The sequence below is a fragment of the Leptonychotes weddellii genome, chromosome 5, assembly GCF_054177405.1.
Source record: "Leptonychotes weddellii isolate Sample4059 chromosome 5, ASM5417740v2, whole genome shotgun sequence".
Lineage (NCBI taxonomy): Eukaryota > Metazoa > Chordata > Mammalia > Carnivora > Phocidae > Leptonychotes > Leptonychotes weddellii.
The window spans coordinates 4,844,396-4,866,438 of NC_138373.1; the positions used below are offsets into that span (position 1 = coordinate 4,844,396).

The following is a 22,043-nucleotide window of genomic DNA, read 5'->3' on the forward strand; positions in this document are numbered from 1 at the left end:
GTATCCTTGATGGCTGATAGGATGTGTAGGTCAACCTAAGGAGAGGGGAGTAAAACGGCTATGACAAGTAAAAAAGGCAGAAGACAACACAGGCCTACTTTTGCTCATTTTAAAATATTGAAAAAAGATTCATATGGATTCTGACTGCTTTTTATTGTCTCCTCCATACTTCCCTGTATTTTAAAAATTAAAATAATTGTCGGCATTACCCGCTGCCCACGCACTCCTCCGTCTGCAGGGGGCGCACCGGCGGCCACCCTCCCTCTTTCAGGATGGTGGGCGGGGCCGCTCCAGCCGGTTTGGAACTGACAATTGGCTGGTTGGGCTGTTCGTCACGGCGTCCCGCCCCCGCCCTACGTCACATGACGCAGCCCATCATGGCGGCGGGAGCGCGGCTGCCCTGGCCCGCGGCTCCGCAGGGCTGCTGCCGTTGCTGCTTTTGAGAGGGGGCGGCGGCGGCGGCGGCGGCACGGGCGGGCGGGCGGGAAGGATGGTGTTTCTGTGGCCCGGGCGGCGGGTGCGGACCAGGAGCCAGGCTGAGGTTTGGCCGAAGCGACGTGTGCTCAGGAGCAGCCGGCGCGGATGCCGCTGAGGCAGGCAGGACCGACTGACGGACGGACCGACGGAAGGCGACCCGAGAGCCGGCCCCGGGGCCGCGCCGTGGGCGAGATGCCGGGGCCGCCGGCGTTGCTGCTGCCGCTGTTGCTCCTGGCCGCCGGCAGTGCGGGGGCCGCGCCACTTCCGCAAACAGGTGCAGGTGAGCGGGCCAGCTGCGGGGACGGGGCTGCGGGAACCCAGGCTGCGGGGCCACTGCGACGGGGGTGGCCGGGGAGGAAGCTCCGGGCCCGGTCCGGCGTCGGCGCCGAGGAATCGGAGGGCCTGCCGGGGCGGGAGGCCCGGGGAAGCGAGCGATTAGGGAGGTTTCTGCCGCAGGGGCGTGGGGTGGGGGAGCGGGCAGCCTCTCCAGGGCCGAAGCGGGGGCGAGGCGATGCGGTTGGGCCCCGGGAGGGCGGCGAGCGGGGTGGCAGGGATCGACCTCTCCCGGGGTAGGCTGCGGTACCAGCTCTGAACCTGTTGCCCGAAGGTCCTCAGCCTACATCCCTTTCTGGCAGTTCTGCTTCCCTTTCAGATGTCACCTGCCTCCTGTGCGTTTCTCACATCTTATAATAAGAACCGTTTCTTAGCTCTAATCCTACTTAAATGCAAATGACTTGGTGAGATGTGTTGCGAGTTTCCTTCGCCCCCTGCAACTTGTTCTGAAGTTGTAAATTGATTTTGGACTCTGTGCTTTTTATTGGGATTGAATCTCTGGGAATGAGAAGGAGACAACTCTGTAAATATTTCTATTTTAGGAAGCAGTGATTAGAGTAGCAGCCTTTGAATAACTATTGACAGAATGGCCCAAGGGTGATTGAAGTTTCTATTTTAGCTACGTCAGGGTGTGATTTTCTTTTTTTCTTCCCATTTTCTAGACATCGTTTTCAGTTGTGGTTTATTCTCCCAGATAAAACTTTACCCCAGGAAAGCATCCCAAGTTGGGTTATTTTCTTTTTTCTTTTATTTTAAAAAAGATTTTATTTATTTATTTGACAGAGAGAGACAGCCAGAGAGGGAACACAAGCAGGGGGAGTGGGAAAGCGAGAAGCAGGCTTCCGCTGAGCAGGGAGCCTGATGCGGGGCTCAATCCCAGGACCCTGAGATCGTGACCTGAGCTGAAGGCAGTCGCTTAACCAACTGAGCCACCCAGGCGCCCCAGCTATTTTCTTTTTTTTAAAGGAAAAAAAAATCTGGGTTAAGATCTAGTGCTTACCTTTAATAAGGAGAGACTGAAATTTCCTAGATTCGTGAAATTTTAATATTGGAAGAGACCTCAAAGAAAATTGAGTCTGATATCTTTGTTTTGCAGTTGAAGATGCTGAGGCCCTGGGGGTCAAATGACCTACCCAAGGTGACACAGCTAAATTGTAGGCGGAGCTACATCAAATACCCAGGTCTTGAATTCCCCTAGTTGTGTGATTTTTCCACTTCCCCACTTAAAGCCTTATAAGTGTTTAGGCATACTCCTGAGGTTAAGAGTTATTTTTAAGGGCGCCTGGGTGGCTCAGTCGTTAAGCGTCTGCCTTCGGCTCAGGTCATGATCCCGGGGTCCTGGGATCGAGACCCTCATCGGGCTTCCTGCTCCGTGGGAAGCCTGCTTCTCCCTCTTCCACTCCCCCTGCTTGTGTTCCCTTTCTCACTGTGTCTCTCTCTGTCAAATAAATAAATTAAATCTTAAAAAAAAAAAAAGATTTAAAAAAAAAGTTATTTTTAAATCATGTTCACTGAGTACACAATGTGGAAGTTACCTTCCCCAGTAAATGAAAGTTATGTATAATTGTTTCCAGAGCTACACCAGGTTATGTCATTGAGTGCCCTTTGAGTATTAACTGTTAACCATTGTACCATGTAACGTATGGCTGAATTTTTGCCACTGCCTTATATCAAATATTTGTTAGGTGATTTCTGTTTTCTGATCTGATAGATAAGAAAAATGAATGTTATTAGAAGTATATGCTCCCCAGATAAGAGTCACAGAAAGTACCTGGGAAGTTATAAAAGACTGTATGGAAAGATGTTGATGTTAATATTGAAAGAAACTGATGGTGAAATTCAAAATTAGCACTAGAGTAGGATAGTGGACAAAGAGTATTTAGTGAGAGGGATTCAAGAAGTTTCCAGATGACTTTGCACTTAAATTTTTATATTTTTTGAAAAACAGGTTCTATGTGAGAACCCATGGAAATGTGTCTGCCTATAAACCTCTTAACATGATTTTTATTCCATTCTTCCACTGTTTTATGGAGGTGTGAATCATAAAATCTGAGTTTTTTTGGGAGCGTTGTAAAACAAAACAATCAGGAAAATTAATCCATAAATAGAAATACCAAATTTTGACATAAAGCATAAAGAAATATTTGCTGATGTATAGCAGCTTTTGCAGATTTTCCCTTCATATTCTGTAGCTCAGAAGGTATATGATTAGATATATGGCATATGAATGACAGGTATCTAAGGTTAAATTCTGTGGAAAAGATGCATAATCACACATAGATTTGGGGGTTTGTATTTCCATCCAAAAGAGATTGTTAATTCTGGTAACGGAGATGGATTCTTGATGAAGATGTATTAGGCCAAGAAGAATAAAGAAACCTTTGACTAATCCTGGGAAGTGATCTCACTGGTTAAGAAAGAGGAACCCCTTTTGAACATATATGCTAGATAAAAGAGCAGTTAAATGTTGAAAACATAGTAACTCTCAAGCCTTTGATTATCTGGGGGACTGGCCATTTTCATATTAAGGATAGATCCATTGCATAGTGTCTTTTGTCTCCTTGGCCTTCATTCTTTCTACTTAAATTTCTGACTGGTTAATAGTGCCTTGAAGAAAGCATGGCTTATCAAAAATAGATTGGAAAAAATGCTTGAATTTAACCTTTGCATGGAGAAAGAAATGAGTCAGTTAACTAAAATTCAGCCAAAATTCATTTCTAGGTTTGGAAGTTGAAAAGGGTATTTACCCATTCATTCATAATTAAGCTTTATAAATATGTGGATTGCCTTTGCCCATCAGGCAAGAAGGCATTTCTTTTTCTTTTTTTTTTTTAAGTTTTTATTTTAATTCCAGTTGGGTAACATACAGTGTTATATTAGTTTCAGGTGTACAAGGAAGGCATTTCTTGCTTGAACTTTATTTTGGGCCTCTCTATTGCTCTGGGAGTTGCTTACGCCCTCTTTGGGGGCCTCTTCCTGAGAATGTCTATTTCTGCAAGGGTCTTTGTTATACAGATGGAGATCTCGTTGGTCGTCACTAGGAAGCTTCCATAAAGGGAAAAAATGCACTGTTTTCGCACATGGTGAAATTACCGAACTAAGGCTACAGTTGAGAAATTATTTTCTCCTGGTCATAGTTATCAGATCATTCTTCTCAGAAAACATTTATGCACCTTTTGTAAGATTCTTGGGATTCACATCATAAAGAAAGATCTGTTTGTATTTGTGAAGACATTCTCTAAGTCCACAGTTTGTTATTAATATTAGGATAGTGGTTAGACAAGGAAACCCACTTCTATTGTTTTGTGGCATATTAGGTCACCGAGTACAGAGGAAGCTTTTAGCAGTTCCAGATAAAGGAGCTCACGGAAGTCTGTGAAGCCGGTGGGACTCGGCTACTTATTAAACAGCAGCTTGTGAAACCGGGGCTCTTGTTTTAGATTAAACAAACAGACTTGGATCTTGAAAAAGATTCTGCAGTAAAGGAAGTGCTTTCAAAAAGTGTGAATTTTTGTGTTTATTTCAGTAGCTTCTGAGAAATAAAAATTATTTTCATCAGGTTTTCCATGCAGATTATTTCAGGTACTATGGCTCTAGGGCTTGAGATTTGATTTCGGTTGGGCATGTTGTAGTTGCTCTCAGCTGGTGGTATTTTTTGGTTAACTAGATATGCTCATTTGCACAGTAATAGGAAGTCTGTCCCAACAGTTTTGTAGCTGATCAGCATTGAAGTTATCAAATCCCTACAGTTTTGCTGATATCAATGTGCTGACTGTTCATGCAATTCTCTGGAAATTTAGGGAGTCCTTGGGCCTGCTATGTCACTTAGATAACAGCTGTAACATGTCACAAAAAAGACTTTGTAACATAAATGAAATGTTCTGTATGGGGTGGCCAGGGTTCTGCAACAAATGAGTCTTCAAAGAAGTCCTTGTAGGTGGACGTATCAAAAGAAGCCAGCCTTTGAGTCCTGTTAAGAGTGAAAGTCGTGAACCAGTCACAGGAGGAGCGGGTGTTGCGGACGGACAGAGCTTGGGCTTTGGAGTCAGTCTGGGTGGGAGACCTTCCCTTGCCACTTCAACAGTGTTGAGACCTTGGGCCAGTTACTTGACCTCTCCAAGCTTCTCAGAACTCAACTCAGAAAAAGGATGATGATATTTACCCTAAGGGTTGTGGGGGGTTATGTCAGGATGGTGTGCCATGTCTGCTGCGTTAGGCTTCTTCATCGCTTCAGATTTCCTTGTAAAATTGGTGGGTTACCATGTAATCGACTAATGGTAAGTGGTATGGTTCAGAGAAGGAGCTCAAAGTGGTAGCTGCTTATCATGGCATGCCTAGAGTTTACCAGATTTAAAAACCTTTGTTACTTAAAATAACTTGTATGATGGGTGAAGAAGAGATCCTTCACAGAGAAATCTGGCTTATTTAAGGATAATACATAGGCTGGTATTATTATTTCTTGAAATTCATAATGTTGGGGAATTGTGCTAGAAATTTTCAGGATGATCTGGATTAGTCCACTTTTATGTAATAAACCTGTTTTTAAATGTCAAGATTATTAAAGCTCTTGCATGTGAACAGTTTCTGGTTTTAATGTACTTAAAGGAACCACAAGCAATGCAGGTCTAGCTGATCCCAAACAGCATAAAGCATCCCTGAAAACAGCCCGCTAAGCTGGGCCCTTAGAAAGTGTCATTTGGAGAGATGAGTATGACTGAGTTGCTTCCGCCCTCTCTTTTAAAGTCATGTATTTTTGTAGTCTTTTAGCTGTGCCTTTTCTTAAAAGGTTTATTTATCTTACTATTATTTTTTTAAGTTTATTTAAGTCATCCACACTCAGTGTGGGGCTTAAACCCACAACACCAAGATCAAGAGCCACGAGCTCCCCCGTCTAAGCCAGCCAGGCGCCCCTTAAGAGGTTTATTTATTACTCAAGCACGAGGAAAGGAATATTAGAAAGAGGAGAAGTTGTACAAATGATCCTGTTCTAAAACACACTCCTGTCTAGGGTCGTTTTTAGTTTCTATTCTCAACTTTTCTGTAAACCTTCATATGAAGACACTGTAAGAGAAAACTGAGGAAATACGGTAAAATCAGTGCGTCGGAGCAAAATATTAGAGTGAAGTATTTTTAAATTGCTAGCAAGTGACTAATTTGGAACTGTGCCTTGGCATTACAGTTATTTGCCACAAAGAATAGGCATATCAGAAAAATAACCTCAGTGTTTAAAAAAAAGGTAGTTTTTTTCCCCCAAAGGTTAGCACAATGCAGAGATTCCAAATTTCATTTGACTTTATTGTGATTCAAATGGGAAAGATGAGAATTGTTGACGCCAGATGCCTCAGGTGCCCCAAACCACAACGTGGGGAGTACCTCTCGTTCTCCCTGGCCCATCTTGGTCTAAGCCAGTGCTCAGCCGCTCTTCCCCGCCCCTCCCCCCACGACAAAAGAGTGACTCTTTACTCATCCGCCCTCTTGGGTCTTGGGGGGATAGCGGTGGCACACCTTTTATTTTTGACCGTTTGGCAGATTTTGCATTTTACCATATAATATGTGTTTGTTTAAAAGCCCTAAATTACCATCCAATCAGATAGGTGTGCCGAGACCATGTGGGGCTAGAGTAGCCCCTGGCCTCCAGCATCAGACCCCAGTTTGGGAAGACTTGGTCAGGAAAGGTCAGTGCAACCAGATTTCTGCTGTAGGGCATCTGTGATCCCTGCCTCCACTCTCCACCTTTCGTGGCACTTTTAAGAGCGAAGTTCATATGCTTCTCATTTGTAAATTATTCCCAGCTCTCCATATATTCTCTCTGTTGTCTGGCTTCTCCATCACCTCTGTGCTGTCGTCTTTTTCTTTCTGGTCTTTTCTTTTCGCCTCTTTGCTGCCCCAGTCTCCCTACCAAGACCTTTCTTCTTGCCCAGATCCTAGAGATTCCCTTCCCCAGTGAACTCCTACTAGAGTGTTCACTTGTGGAACAAGATGTTCCGTGGGGTGTGGGATGAAAACATTGGAGCCTCAGTAAAAATTTTGACTTATGTGACTTTTTAAGGTACAGAATATATTGGTATACTAACACATTTTTTATGCTTTGTAAATCAGCATGCATGAAATGAAAGGAATGTAAAGAAAATTTACTGATGGGCTCTGATCAGAAAGGTTTGGATTGTCTGTACCAGTCTACCATTTGCATTTAGCAAATACCACTCATTTCTTTAAGACTTGTCTCTTCACTCCGACTGCAAGGACTGTGTCCTATATCCTCCGTATTTCTGGTGTTTGCACGGTATCTCACTGGGTATGGATGCTCAGGTAAAGTTTGTGGGTGAGGATGGTGCCGGAGACCGAAGTTCACAGACCAGTACTCCAGAGTGTGTGTGAGCTAAAAGGAGAGGATGTAAGCTTACAGCCTCTCATTCTCCTGCAGACTTTGCTTTTCATCCATCCACAGCCCACTGCCTGGAATGAGACCATTTATAGTTGTCTTATTTTTAATAATAAACCTTGTCTTTTGGAACAATTTTAGATTTACAGAAAAGTTGCAAAGACAGTACAAAGAGTTCCTGCGTATCCTTTACCCAGTTTTTCTTCTTAACATCTTACATTTGTGTGGTGAGGAGCCAATATGAATACGTGATTATTAACTGAAGTCCATACTTCATTTATATTTATTTAGTGTTTCCCTAGTGTCCTTTTTCTGTTCCAGGATACTACATTACATTTAGGTGTCATGTCTCCTTAGGCTCCATTGCCGTGTTCCTCTTTTTTGATGATCTTGACAGTTCTTGAGGAGTTTTTCTCATTGATTAGGCCGGGGTCATATGTTTTTGGGAGGAAGACCACAGAGATAAAGTGCCATTCTAATCACATCGTGTCAAGAGTACATGCTTTCAACATGACTGGTCATGTGATAACCTGACTGTGATCACCTGTTTGTCAGCTTTCTCCACTGCAAAGTTTCTTTTCTTTCCCTTCTCCATGGTACATACATGTACAGCCCACATTTAAGGGGTGGTGAGTTACGCTCCACCCCCTGGACAAGTACTTATTATATACTTATCTGGAATTCTTTGGTATGGGCGATTTAACTCTTCTTTCCCATTAATTTTCTTACTCAGTTATTTATATCAGAGTGGACACATGGATATTGATTTTACATTTGGGGTTATAATCCAGTACCAGGTTATTTATTTTGTTGCTCAAATTGTGCCAGCTTTGGCCATTGGGAGCTCCTTCAGTTGGCTCTGGTACCGCCATCCCCACCTTTTTTTTTTTTTTTAAGCACTTTCTTACTTTCTGACACTGAAGAAGCTGTAGGCTCATCTTGTATATTTCCCTGTCCAGCCCTAGAATTAGCCATTTCTTCAGGCTGGTTCCTTTTTTTGGAGAATGATATTAGAAACCAAGATTTGGGCCCTGGATTTGCTTGCTGCTACCAGGGCATGTATAATGGGGTTTTGATCTTCTCCTTCCTATAGCTAATCCTACGTGTTGGGAAGAAGAGAGAAAGAGATTTTGGAAAGATGAAGGATCTCTTAGGAACAAATGACTTGGAAGGGCCCTGCCCATGTTTTCTCCCTGTCCCTTAACCACCTGTTACCAACTGACAGCATTACCATAGCACTCTATATCCCATGTTTGTGATATAATGATATTGGCGGGATGTTATTTTTATTTTTAGAGCAATAAGATATTTGAAAAATAGATGTGATTTACTGTCCCAAAAGGCAGCCTAATCTCTGAGAATATGAGGGAAACCTCTTAGGCTTAAGAATTTAATTAGAATTATTTTAGGGGGGGTCTGTCAGCTTTGGCAATTGTTGAAAAGGATTGTAAGTAACTCCTTTAATTGGTGATTTTTTAATTGGTAAAAGTTCACAAGGTGCTGTAGACTTGTTTTGATCTGTTTACAGAGCTTTTCATTTCTTTTCACTTTTTGTTCTGGATAATTTCAAACATATTCAAAGGTAGAGTAAATTATACAGTGGGTCTTCATGTACCCATCACCCAGCGTCAGCAGTTTTTATTTGTGGTGAATCTTGTTCGCCTGTATTCTTCCTACTAGCTCGGCCACCCCCTTGCTTTGATGTAAATGCCATAGTACCTGATGAACTGAGTGTTTCAGGAAAAAGGATATTTTTATAAAACAGGACTTGCATGAAGGTCACTGAGGTATTTGTAGAAATGCAGATTTTTGGACCACAAACAAACGAACAGAATCAGAATTCTGGAGGCTGGTCTGGAAATTTGGATTTATAATACTTTTTTGGTGATTTCTCTGCCCTCACAATATAAATATTTTATCTTGTACTAGAGATAAGATAAAATCAGTTATTTGATGGAAATCCGTTGACTTGGGTAACTAGTGAGACTCAAGGAAGGAAGAACAATTTAAATTTTAAAAATTAATGTCAACACCTGAGTTCTGGAGAGACTCCTGCTCCTGACCACGGTATGTGGATGTTGTTCTGAGGAATCTTCTGTGAAAAGTAGGTATGCGATAACCGCAAAGGAATTTAAACACTGCAGGGCAGAACAGTTACAGCTCTAAATGCCCTTTTTTTTTTTTTAAATTTCACCCCTTCTCTGGAAGTTGGTATAAATAATGACCTCTTTACGTTTTATGAATATCCTGTATAAATAATTGGTAAAAACTGCGAGCTGGTAGCCTGACAGATGCCAGAGTTGTGTGCTGAGAGCCTCGTGGTTTAAACGTGCCAGCCCTGGACTGACCAGGGTTTTGCCTGCTGGAGCTCAGCTCAGCCCAGCCAGGAAATGAAGCTAGAGCAGGCGTAACTCAGGGACATTCCTGATTCCCCAGGTGAGACGTGTGCACGACAGCACAAGAACCCTGGATTCGTGACCTGTTCAGTAACTTTCAGGGCTGTTTCTTTCCAGGATAGTATCACGTCATTAATGTCTTGCTTTCAAAAAGGTTATTTTTCTAAGCTAGTTTATTTTAGCATAGCCTGGGATTTGTAGCCTATTTCATATCTTTTTTTTTTTTTAAGATTCTATTTATTTATTTGAAAGAGAGAGAACACTAGCAGAGGGAGAGGGCGAGGCAGGTTCCCTGCTGAGCAGGGAGCCCGACACTGGGGCTCGATCCCAGGACTCTGGGATCGTGATCTGAGCTGAAGGCAGACGCTTAACTGACTGAGCCACCTAGGTGCCCCTATTTCATATGTTTCAACAAGTACCTTTTTTTTTTTAGCCAGTTGATACATTTTTTGTATATTTGCTGTGGATGTATTGGTATGTACAAAATAGTCTTATGATGAGCTAAAGAAAGTACACCACTTAATCTCTGAAACTGCTACATTGTAATGATTGTATAATCAGTCCGGTTTGATTAAGAACATCCTGGGCTCACATACTAGTACAGATATTTCGGGACTGTTGTTTTTGGCAACATCTGTATGCCTTGGGTGGGAGAAAAAAATTGAGTTACAAGCATCTATGATAGTGATTTTTGAGGGGGAAGTTGCTTTTATCCAAAATGAAAACACTGTTATTTAATTTTTTAAAAGTTTATGATTTTTTCCTCCTTGAGGCCCATGTTCAAAGTTCATCCTGAGAATGTCTTTTTGCCTTGTTTGCTCTACTGCCCAGGAGACTTGAGTTTGACATGATGACATTGCAACCTTTAATTATAGGAAGTAAATCTCTAAGGCGTCTTGGACTTAGAAGGTCGAGGAGGATGAGTGTGCAATCATTTTGCACATTTACAGTAGCTACTTTAACCAGTTAGTAATTGTGAAATTTTGTAGTTTCAACTTTTTTATTGCAAAACCAGAGCCTTGTGGTCTATTGGTTGCCTTTCAGATGAGCTGCTGAATTTAAGTTGAAAGTATTTTTCACATTGCAGTTTCTTCCCCAAACCCCTGATAAATTCAGCTTGTGCTCCTTTCACAAGGAAAAAAAAATTCCTCTTCCTGGTTCCACCTGGCAGTGTGCCTGTGTAGGATGGTTCTCTGTGTCAGCAACAACGGTTACTTTCCAAGGATCCAGCCTGCTAGTCACAGCGCAGAGCCCCACTTGACTCTGACTTCAGACTACTATTAAAAGGCAACACCAGGACACTGATTGCTAGTGAGGCACAGAAAAATAACAAACTTACCAAAATAGTCCCCTGGGAATGCTCCACCAGAGGCCTGGTGCCCGGGTGCACTCCAGAAATCTGTGGTTTGACTTCATTTTCTTTTCTTTTCTTTTTTTTTAAAGATTTTATTTATCTGACAGAGAGAGAGACAGCGAGAGCAGGAACACAAGCAGGGGGAGTGGGAGAGGGAGAAGCAGGCTTCCCGCCAAGCAGGGAGCCCGATGTGGGACTCGATCCCAGGACCCTGGGATCATGACCTGAGCCGAAGGCAGACGCTTAACGACTGAGCCACCCAGGCGCCCTTGACTTCATTTTCTTTAAGAAAAAGAAAACTTTAATAAAAGACTTGATTTCTGGTATTAACCATACAGGTACTTGGTAGACTCATAAAATTGTGGAATTATAAATCCTTGTACAGAGAATTTTAAAGCTGACGTGCCAGCCTAGAGGTGAAGGCACTAAGGCCCAAAGAAGTTCAGTAGTGATTTGAACCCATTCTGCTAGTCAGTGGCAGACCTAATCCGGAAGGAGGGTCCTTAACAGCCAGACCCCCCTGTTCACCAAGTACACTGCTTAGTACCCTCAGAACGCTTTCATTTGTCTGATGTACACATGCACACAGACTAATTGCAGTCATTTCTCCTCTGGATCTTTCTCTTTCTTTCTTTCTTTCCTTCCTCCCTTCCTTCCTTCCTTCCTTCCTTCCTTCCTTCTTTCTAATTTATTTGGGAGAGAGAAAGCACAGTGGGAGGGGCAGAGGAAGGAGAGAGAATCTCAAGTAGACTCTACACTGAACGACTCGAGGCTGGATTCCACGACCCTAAGACCACGATTCATGCGGAAATCAAGAGTAGGTCGCTCAACTGACTGAGCCAGCCAGGTGCACCTATTTATTTCTATTTGCTATCTGAAAGTACAGAGATGAAAGTTTTTAAAAGATTTTATTTATTTATTTATTTGAGAGAGCTTGCAAGCTGGGGGGAGGGGCAGAGTTAGAGGGAGAGAGAATCCCAAGCAGACTCCACACTGAGCAGGAGCCCAATGCAGGGCTTGATCCCACGCCCCTGAGATCATGACCTCAGCTGAAATTAAAGAGTTGGGAAATCAAGAGTCGGTCGCTCAGCTGACTGAGCCACCCAGGCACTCCCAAGATGAAATTTAAATGTAATTGTCATATAATTGATTCTTGAAGTACTAAAGATAATTGTTTATTGAAAATTAGGAAGCTAAAGTGCAGACTTCTGTAAAGAGGCCCCAAACCCACATTCATGGGGTTTTTAAAATTAAAAAAAAAATTTGTAAGAATAACAGTTTAGGGGAGCCTGGGTGGCTCCGTGGGTTAAGCATCTGCCTTTGGCTCAGGTCATGATCCTGGGCTCCTGGGATTGCACTCTGCATTGGGCTCCGCGCTTAGCAGGGAATCTGCCTCTCCCTCTCGAGACCTCTGCCCCTCCCCTGCTTGTGCCCACTTGCACTCTCTCTCTCAAATAAATAAAATCTTTAAAAAAATTAGTTTTAGTCTCCACCTATGAAATGAAGTTGCACTGTTTAATTAAAGGTGATAAAAATAATTCTGACTTTTAGAAAATGTAATCATAAACTTGTAAACATGAAAAATACTTCAAACACCATCGATTTATATGCTTTTGTGGAGGAATGGATCCTTTTTAGAATCTGCTGAGTGCTGTGGATCCCAAGAATAATGCTCATTGAGCAGATATTTTGTGTATACTTTTAAGATTCACAGATAGGTATTGAGAAACATATGTGGAGTCATAGACAAGTGTCATTTTTCTCTTCTTTTTCTCAGCTCTTTAAGACTACCTTCTTGATTTATGCCCTAAATCCCATCCTTTTCCAGCCCTGGCTTCCTTCTGGGGGTTAGTTATCAGGGGCATCCTTCTTTGTCATCTGTGTTTTCTCCTGGACCCCTTCTCTCGGTAAACACATAATACGTAATAGAACAACTTAACATACATAATTTTCTACAGAGCTTTGATTTTGGATAACTTTATTGGTGTAACAGTGTCACCTAGGTGCTGTGACCTTGGAGAAGCACCTTCACCTCTGCGTTGCTCAGTTTCTTCATTTTATTTTATTTTATTTATTTTTTTTAAAGATTTTATTTATTTATTTGCGAGAGAGAATGAGAGACAGAGAGCACGAGAGGGAGGAGGGTCAGAGGGAGAAGCAGACTCCCCGCTGAGCAGGGAGCCCGACGCGGGACTCGATCTCGGTACTCCAGAATCATGACCTGAGCTGAAGGCAGTCGCCTAACCGACTGAGCCACCCAGGCGCCCCTTACAGTTTCTTCATTTTAAAACGAGGCTAATAATAGTACCTACTGCAAAGGCTTGTTGTGGGATTGGGTGAGTTTGGAGTAGTGCGTGGCACGTAGTAAGCACTATTTAAGTATCAACATGAATTATATAACTACCTGGGGCTAAACCACTATCATTTCTTGGGTTAATTGTAATATCAGAAATGTGTTCCCCAGTCACTTTATATAAAATAATGAATCTCCCCAATCCATTGCTTAATTTTTCCACATTGCTTATCAGTGTCTGAGGTGCTGTATATGTATTTACCTGCTTATTGTCTGTCTCCCTGCACAAGAATGTAAGCTGTGAGTGTGGGGTCTTCTAGATTCCCAGAACGTATAGCAATGCCTGTCCGATAGAAGATGCTTAGTAAACATTTGTTGAATGAAGGATGTGTTTGGCGGGACTTGCTGACTGGTGGACTTCACAGTAGGGTGATGGGGCAGCTGTGTGGCTAGGAGACACCCCACCCCCATAGCTCTTTTAATTATCTATTGATCTTTTATCTTGGGCTGGACACTTGAGTGTCTGGAGGCACCTGGTTATATTGGGTTGTCATTGGGTTTATTTTTTAAATATAATACAAAGACATATCAGTGAAGCATTATCAGATAGGAAACCCTAGGTAATCTTGCCTGCATGTACTATAGAACCTTGTCAAGGTCAGTGTCATAAGCAATTTCTGGCTTTGTTACAAAGATAGTACTTAAAAAATAAAACTTTATTATGGGGAATTTTGAACATACACAAAAGTAGGCAGAGGAGTATAATGAATTCTCTGTACCCGTCCCTGAGTCCCAGCCATTCCAATGGCCAGTCTGGTTGCATCCATCACAATCTGCCTCCTCTCTGAAGAGAGAACTTTCAAAGACACATTGCCTAAGAATACATTACAATTATATTAGCAAGAATTTAAATTAGAGGGCGCCTGGGTGGCTCAGTCGGTTAAGCGACTGCCTTTGGCTCAGGTCATGATCCCGGAGTCCCAGGATCGAGTCCCGCATCGGGCTCCCTGCTCAGCGGGGAGTCTGCTTCTCCCTCTGACCCTCCTCCCTCTCGTGCTCTCTGTCTCTCATTCTCTCTCTCACAAATAAATAAATAAAATCTTAAAAAAAAAAAAAAAAGAATTTAAATTAGACCTTAGGAAGCTAGAGAGTTTCTGAGACCATAGACTCTATATCAAGGTCCTGTAGGAAAATTTAAGGAAAGGGTAGACATGTTTTTCTAGGGTACTTAAGGTCTGCCCTACCTGGGAAGTAAGGAGCACACATTTAGGTCATTTCTCCCATCCTTTGGGTCCTATTGTGCAGAAATTGTATTGGCTAAGCGTTGTGAATCCAGTACTGCCATTGATCTATCTGTACACTTCTCTGCATTTCAACAGGAAGTCATATGGAAAGACAGAATGTCCTTTCCCTTAGATATTAGCGGGACACTGAAGTGATCAGTTATGGGGGAAGAAGCCCTGGGAAACTGGGACCAGATGCTGCCTCTTCCTGAGCCGGCTTCCGGGACTGCAGGAAGATCCTGATTCAGAGCTGTGACAGACATCTGAGCACTCTCGATGACTCCACAACCTAACTATGCCATGAACTTAATTAAGATTCTGGTTCGTAAAATATTACCCGTGTCATGGTTTTCCCCAGGGTAGGGGCAGGGTCATGTCACTGAAGTCCTGTGAGCCTGACATTCCTTTGGTTGAACTGTCACCGTGTTAGATGAACTCCTCTGTGGTAGTCTCCATCCTAGTTGGTGTTTTTTAAATTGGAATGAAATGAACCTTTGATAACAGTTCGATGGAATAGGCTGAGAGAAACAGTAACTTTATATATGATCTCATTCACAGGTATACAGTCAGCGCTCAAATTATATAACCTTTCCGCAAGTATGAGAGAACAGTTGGGTTGGCTGACCTTGAAAGTCATTTTTGAGCAAAAAGAACACTTCACTGTCTGTGATTAGCACACAATGTGGTTTGTTTTTCTAGGCTTTTGATATTCTGGCTTAGGGATCTTTGTGGAATCTCGGATTTATCAACTAGATCATCAGTGCACTATTTACTGTTCTTGTGGTTGGGCGTATTTAGTGCTATGCTTCATTTTCTCTTTCTAATATTAGAATACATTAGGAACGTTCTAGATTATTTAATGTTATTCTAAATACATGTATTATTACACTAAGAGGGAAGGAAAACATTTAGTGACTTAAGATTCTGTGTACAGGAAAGCTTTATGATAGATGGATTTGTAATTTCGAGGTGTTAAGTAGAAATGCATGTTCTGCAGTAATTGTCTAAATTTTTTTCCCCAAGTAGTATGATGATGATTCATTTTACTAGGTGTCCAGGATGTGAAGCTACTTGTCAGGATATTGGAAAATGTCCAATTATTAGTCCTCCCACCCTTACAGAAAAAAAGGGGAAAAAAAAAAGCCAAAACTTTGTATTTAGAAGTGGACTTTATGTCAGGACCAGTTTGGAACATCTCTGGTCCCTAGCTTCCCTGAGTTGTACCGAGTTCCCTTTGTCTAATCAGCCCAGTGGCCACGGTTTTAATTGTTATGTAGACACATAAATCTCTCATGTGAATTTCCAGAGGCCAGAGGGCAGAGAAGAGAGAACATGGGAGGGTGACATCCGCCTCTGACACTTGCCTTACTGGTCCTTTCCATTCCCAACCTTCTGCGTCCTGGGAAGCCAGAGAGGAGGGCAGCATATGCTTGTCCCGGGTGCTGCCCAAGATGGATCCCCTACCGAGGGGGGGGGGGAGGCGGGCAGTGTTCCTGAATTATTGAATGTACAGCGTTATGGACCTATCTGAGTCCCTGTCCAACGCCCCCCCCCCCGCCCCAGTCCCTCAGAAGGTGATGGTATTTGGAGATGAGGTCTTTAAAGAAGTGACTATGTTAAAACGAGGCCATTAGCTCCTTAGTTGCCAATCCAGTATGACTGGCGTCCTTATGAGAAGAGGAAATTTGAACATACAAAGAGATATCAGGGATGTGCAGAAAGACCACGGGAAGACACAGTGAGAACACAGCTGTCCTCTGCAAGCCAAGGAGAAAGGCCTCAAAAGGGACCAACCCTGCCACACCTTGACGTTGGATATCCAGCCTCCAGAACTGTGAGACATTGGATTTCTGTTGTTTAAGCACCGGTGTGTGGGAACGGTTAGGGTGGCCTGAGCAGCTTGGTACACAGTGTTCAGACTAAAGCAAATTCGGAGTCACATCTTAGAAGGCATCTGTTAAGATGCCTTTTTTTTCCTCCTCTTACCAGTGTCCCAGTGGAGACCCCCCTCGTGCACTGGGCTTTCCCCTCAGTGCAGCCCCTCCCGGGGGCTCTTGCAGAGGAGAGGGCACCTTTGTATTCCTCCCTTGCAGGCAGAGCGAACCTGCTCTGACAGCTTCCAGTGAAATGCAGCTGTGTGGAGAACACAGGTGTGAGTAAATGCTCATTATCACAGGAGAACATAAGTTGGGGGAAATCTACTTTGGAAGAAAACAACTGAATAGTTACACTACTAAACATGAATTGCAAAATGGGTAAATAAAGAATGTGGAAGTTCTCTGTGACCTAGGGAATAAGTGGTAAACTATTAATAGTGGGAAGGGTCAGAACCACTCCAATACAGTGTCTGTTGGGGTGTGATTAGTAATGGGAGGAAAATCTTTGCCAAATAAGAGCATAAAATCATTGAAGGAACGCTACTTTTATAATCTTTTTTGACCCTGGAAACGTAAGTTTCTTCTGGTAACCAGTAGATGATTAATGAATTTCTCTCTCTCTCTCTTGCTTATCTTCCCTCCCTTCTCAAGCCCCTTAGTTGCTATCTCTCTGACTCCATCCACTCCCCCCTTCTGACTGAATGCCAGGCTCTGTCCTGGGGCCTGGAGTCATTGCTGGAGTGTACAGACCTGGTCACTGACCTCATTTAGCTGGCAGTCTTGTGGGGAGGACATTTGGGCTTTTAGAATACACAGTGTGATAAACTCTTGGGTGGGCCGTACAGGTGCATGGGGGCTCCAGAGGCAGGGACTCTAACCCGTGGGACCTCGGGGACGCTTTCCAAGTTGAGGTCTGAGTGGTGAGGATGAATTAGTGGAGGGGGTGTGTCAGTGGGGAAGGTTCCTGGTAGGTGATGTAAACTTGCAGACTCTGAAGGGGCAGAGGACCTGCCTGGAAGGACTGAGAGTAGTTCATGTTAGATGAAACTAGATGCAGTAGAGTTAGGAGTGATGAGAGCCTGGGGCGGAGGGCAAACGGCAGCTGAAGACCACGGACACTGGGGCTTATCATGGAGTGTGGACATAAGGCTAAAGACTGTGGGAAGCCCCAGGACAAAATTCAAGAACTATAAAAGGATATAACAGCCCCTCCTCGTCCCCCAGCCACCTGGTTTCCCTCCCTGTTGGTGACCACTGTTGGCCAGGGGTGGCACTGTACACACACTGTTCTGATCTGTTTGTTTTTGTTTTTTCTTGTTTTCTTTTAAACGTGTATCATAGAGATGGTTTGAATTGTATCCCTGCTCCCCCAAATTCATATGTTGAATTCCTAACCCCTGTGACCTCAGAGTGTGACCCTATTTGGAGATGGGGTCTTTACCAAGGTAATCAAGTTAAAATTAGGTCTTTAGGCCCTAATCCGACATGACTGTGTCTTTATAAAAACGGGAAATTTGGATGTTGGAGACAGATCCAGAGGGAAGACCAGGAGAGAGGGGACGCAGGGTGAGGATGGGCATCTCCCAGAAGGCGGGAGAAAGGCCCGAGTGCATCCTTCCACACAGCTCTCAGAAGGGAAAACTTCAAACATACAAATCTGTGCAAGACCAGACAGACATGGCTATACCGACCTCCCCTGTGGCTTTCACTCAGCCTTTGTCAGCTCATGGCTGTCCTTTTTCATGCTACCCCCATCACTTTCACTGCCTCCATACTGTTTGTTTGAAGCAAATTCCAGACATCTTTAAATAGGTCACTATCTGTAAAAAGGTAAGAACTACTTTTAAAAACATAATCACGGTATTATCACTCCTAGGAGCAATGAGTCATACTTCCTTAATAGGGTCAATTACCAGTGTTCAGATCTCTAGTTGTCTCAGATGTCATCATCATTTTGAGTTTGAATTATGATTCAAATGATATCCATACATTGCAGTTGGTCGGTATATCTTTTCAAATCTCTTTCAGTCTCTTCTCCATCTCTCATAATGCAGGTCTTTCTCCTTAGTGTTCCTCGTAGCCTCTGCTTTGCTGATCACATTCTTGTGGTGGTATTTGATATGTTCCACGATTCTCTTTATTTCCTATGAATTGGCATTTAGATCTAGAGGGTTTGTCAGATACAGGCTTGATATTTTGTTATTGTTGTTTGCTTTCAGTCTACTGTTTAGTAGGTGGTGGTGTTTTTCTTTCGGGAGGCACATAATGTCTGGTTGTCTCTTTTTGCATTATTAACTTGATATAAATGTCACATTCAGGAAATATTATTCTCCTGTTTTTGTTTTTTTTAAACAACTGTTTAAAAATGTAAACACCATTCTTAGGTTGTAGGCCTTACCCAAACCAACAGTAGGCAGGTCATAGAGTCTCCTGATCTCTGTTCCAAGGTATATACATACCTGTGATATAATAGGAAATATATATTTGGTGTTTGTCCCCTTTCCTGGCACAGAACTCCTTAAAACCCTTGGAATTTCCCAAATGATGAGGTGATAGGAGCATCTCTTGTTTTTTTTTTTTTTTTTTTTAAAGATTTTTATTTATTTATTCATGAGAGACAGAGAGAGAGAGAGGCAGAGGGAGAAGCTGGCTCCCAAGGAGCAGGGAGCCCGATGCGGGACTCGATCCCAGGACCCTGGGATCATGACCTGAGCCGAAGGCAGACGCTTAACCATCTGAGCCACCCAGGCGCCCCAAGAGCATCTCTTGTTATTAATAACAAGCCCCTTTCAACCACATTTGAATTTATGCTAATTAAGTGACTCTTGGTGGCCCCTAAATAGCTTCAGGATGGGGAGTGGTGGCCAAAGGAACAAATTGGGGGATTAGAGGGTTTGAAATTTACCACTGGATAACCAAACAGTAAGTATGAGGAAATTTCTCTATAAATGTGTATCAGCTAGTGACTGAGGAAGGAATAACAGAATTAGAATATTAGCATTTTCAGTCGCTAATGGGCTTGCACATACCATCACTTGTTTTTATCTGTGGACCTTAAGAAAATTTTATTTAATCCAAAAATGGATTCACAAGTAACTCTTTGGTTAATTACATAGGTATTTGAGTTCTGATGGGGGTTCTAGGCAGGGATTTATAATGGTTGAATTAATAACCAGGTAGTACTCCTGACTTACTCTGAGTCATTGCTGTGAAATTGCGTTCTCTAAATTACCTGTCTATAAAACAGATAATATGTACCCACCTCTTAGAGTTTCTCAAGTTTTCTGCTTATTAAATCAAGTGCTAGATGTCTATTAAAATGGTTTGAAAACTGTAAAATGAAAACTCACAGAATGGGCTTTAGAGATGCCAAGTATTTTTTAATCAGTGTCTTGGGGAAGCATACTAACTACTCCAAACCTCTAATTACCCTTGTTCTCGGTTTGTAATCCATAAAGCTGCCTAAGAGAGTGGAGACACTCCTGTGGTCATTGATGCTTTTCTTTAGTGGGTGATTGGTTCACTTTATGCATTTCTGAATGCTGTAGGCTGAGAATGTTGAAGGAAAGCTGACTTTCTTCGTAGTTTCCTAACTGTTGCAATCAGGAACCTTCCAGGGGTTTGTAGTTTGTAGTTTGAACTGCTGGGGCGTGGGGATTTTAGTTGTCATTCCTCACGTCTAGAATTTGCTTCCTTTCTATGGTTTGTACAAACCCATCTCACCTTCCAGCCTATTCATAGGTGTGTTTGAGTCTTCATTTTCTGGAAGTTTTTCCTTCATTGGTATGCTGAATTTTTTAAAGCACAGTGCTTTGGACTGATCAAAAGAAAAATACAGTAAATAAAATACTCTTTAAAAAAAGTGGCATAGCTGTAAAAATTTTCCTCTTGAGCCTACCTGGTGAATTTCTTCTTAGGTGGTAATTTGTAGAGGCCTTTCAGTGGCACCGGGGGGCACGGAGTGTCGGTAGACCTCACCTACACAAAAGAAACCTTGAGTATGGGAGAGCAGATGCCCCTGCGGTGTCTTAACAGAAATAAGTATGTTATCAAGGTAGGGCAGAACGCCTCATAACTAGTTATTTTTTAACACAAGTCTGACTTTTCATGCCTACCTAATGACTCACAGAAGACAGTTTTATGAACCAGGTAATTGAGCTGGCCTTCAGGCAGTGCTCATCAAATTTTACAATAAATAGATAGTATATGATGATAAAAAATTATGGGTGAAAAGAGAGGAAAAGGTAATTTAACACTTTGTGGAGTTTGGAGGAGAGCCCCCAGAAGTATGAACTTTTAATTAACAACAGTGGACTTTGGTTCAAAGGACTTAGGTTAGGCTGTTTTTAAGAATTAAAAGTTAACCTCCTTGAGGCAAAACCATGTGGTATCAAGGGAAGCGAAGGGGATTTCTTCTCAGCACCCTGAATCCAGAGTCTGGCCCTGCCACTTTCCCACTCTGTGTGTTTGGGCTTATCATTGTCCTCGTCTGTGATGTGGAGCTGGTCAGATTCCCTCGGAGGTGTTGTGACCATCGAATGGAGTAATACTGTATTTTGTTGGATCTCAAATATGATTGGTTATGACACACTCTTATTTTTGTGCCATTGAGAAAGAAGAAATGCTGCCAGAGTAAACAGCTTTCTTTGGAACATAAGATGCCCCTGACTTTTAGGAATGTTAAAGTAATGTTGGACAAAACTGCATCTTAAAAATCAATAAAATATAGTGTATATGAAAGTGCTTTGCTACCTAAGCCTCGGGAGTCCTATTTAATCGTTATTATATGAGTCAAGGCAGTGAAACAAAGTTGTCAGGATAAATACCAGTGGGAAGCAGAGGCCCTGTAGGATGAGAGAACAGGTAGCTGCCAGGAGAAAGAGAAGTGCCTCTTTTCACAGAGAGGTGGCTCTCAGTGGCTCTCGGCTCCACACTTGGCTTTCCATGTGCACACGGGTGTCTGCTTCGGGAGTCCCTGCTCTCAGGGACAGCTGACTTTGAGAGGAATCACCAAGTTATTTTCTCTGTTCAGTGTATGGATTTTCTTCTGTTTTAGATTTTATTGGTTTAGAATTTGAAAAAAATTTTAAGATTTTATTTATTGTAGAGAGAGAGTATATGGAGGGAGGTGCGAAGGGAGAGGGAAAGAAAAAAATCTCTGGCAGACTCCCTGCGGAGTTGGGAGCCCAGCGCAGGGCTCGATCTCACGACCCTGAGATCATAACCTGAGCTGAAATGAAGAGACTCTTAACTGACTGAGCCACCCAGACGCCCCTGAAACTTGCAGATTTCTTAACAACCCTTGGTTAACTCTTTTTTTTTTTTTTAAGATTTTATTTGCGAGAGAGAGCATGAGAGGGAGGAGGGTCAGAGGGAGAAGCAGACTCCCTGCTTCTGAGCAGGGAGCCTGATGTGGGACTCGATCCCGGGACTCCAGGATCATGACCTGAGCCGAAGGCAGTCGCTTAACCACCTGAGCCACCCAGGCGCCCGGTTAACTCTCATTTTTTTTTTTTTAAGATTTTATTTATTTATTTGACAGAGAGAGACACAGCGAGAGAGGGAACACAAGCAGGGGGAGTGGAGGAGGGAGAAGCAGGCTTCCCGCTGAGCAGGGAGCCCGACGCGGGGCTCGATCCCAGGACCCT

At 42.9% G+C, this 22,043-nt stretch overlaps 1 protein-coding gene across 2 annotated transcripts in view; it reads left to right on the forward strand.

The window, feature by feature from the left end:
• The first annotated feature begins 470 nt into the window (after positions 1–470).
• Positions 471–22,043, forward strand: part of LMTK2 (lemur tyrosine kinase 2) — an 82,119-nt gene continuing 60,546 nt past the window's right edge. Inside the window, exon 1 of one of the 2 annotated variants that reach the window (XM_031016732.2) lies at positions 471–757. In XM_031016732.2, the coding sequence (XP_030872592.1) occupies positions 583–757 (175 nt within the window). In that variant the 5' untranslated portion in view covers positions 471–582. The remainder of the gene's footprint in view (positions 758–22,043) is intronic. The other variant, XM_031016733.2, reaches the window with a different exon arrangement.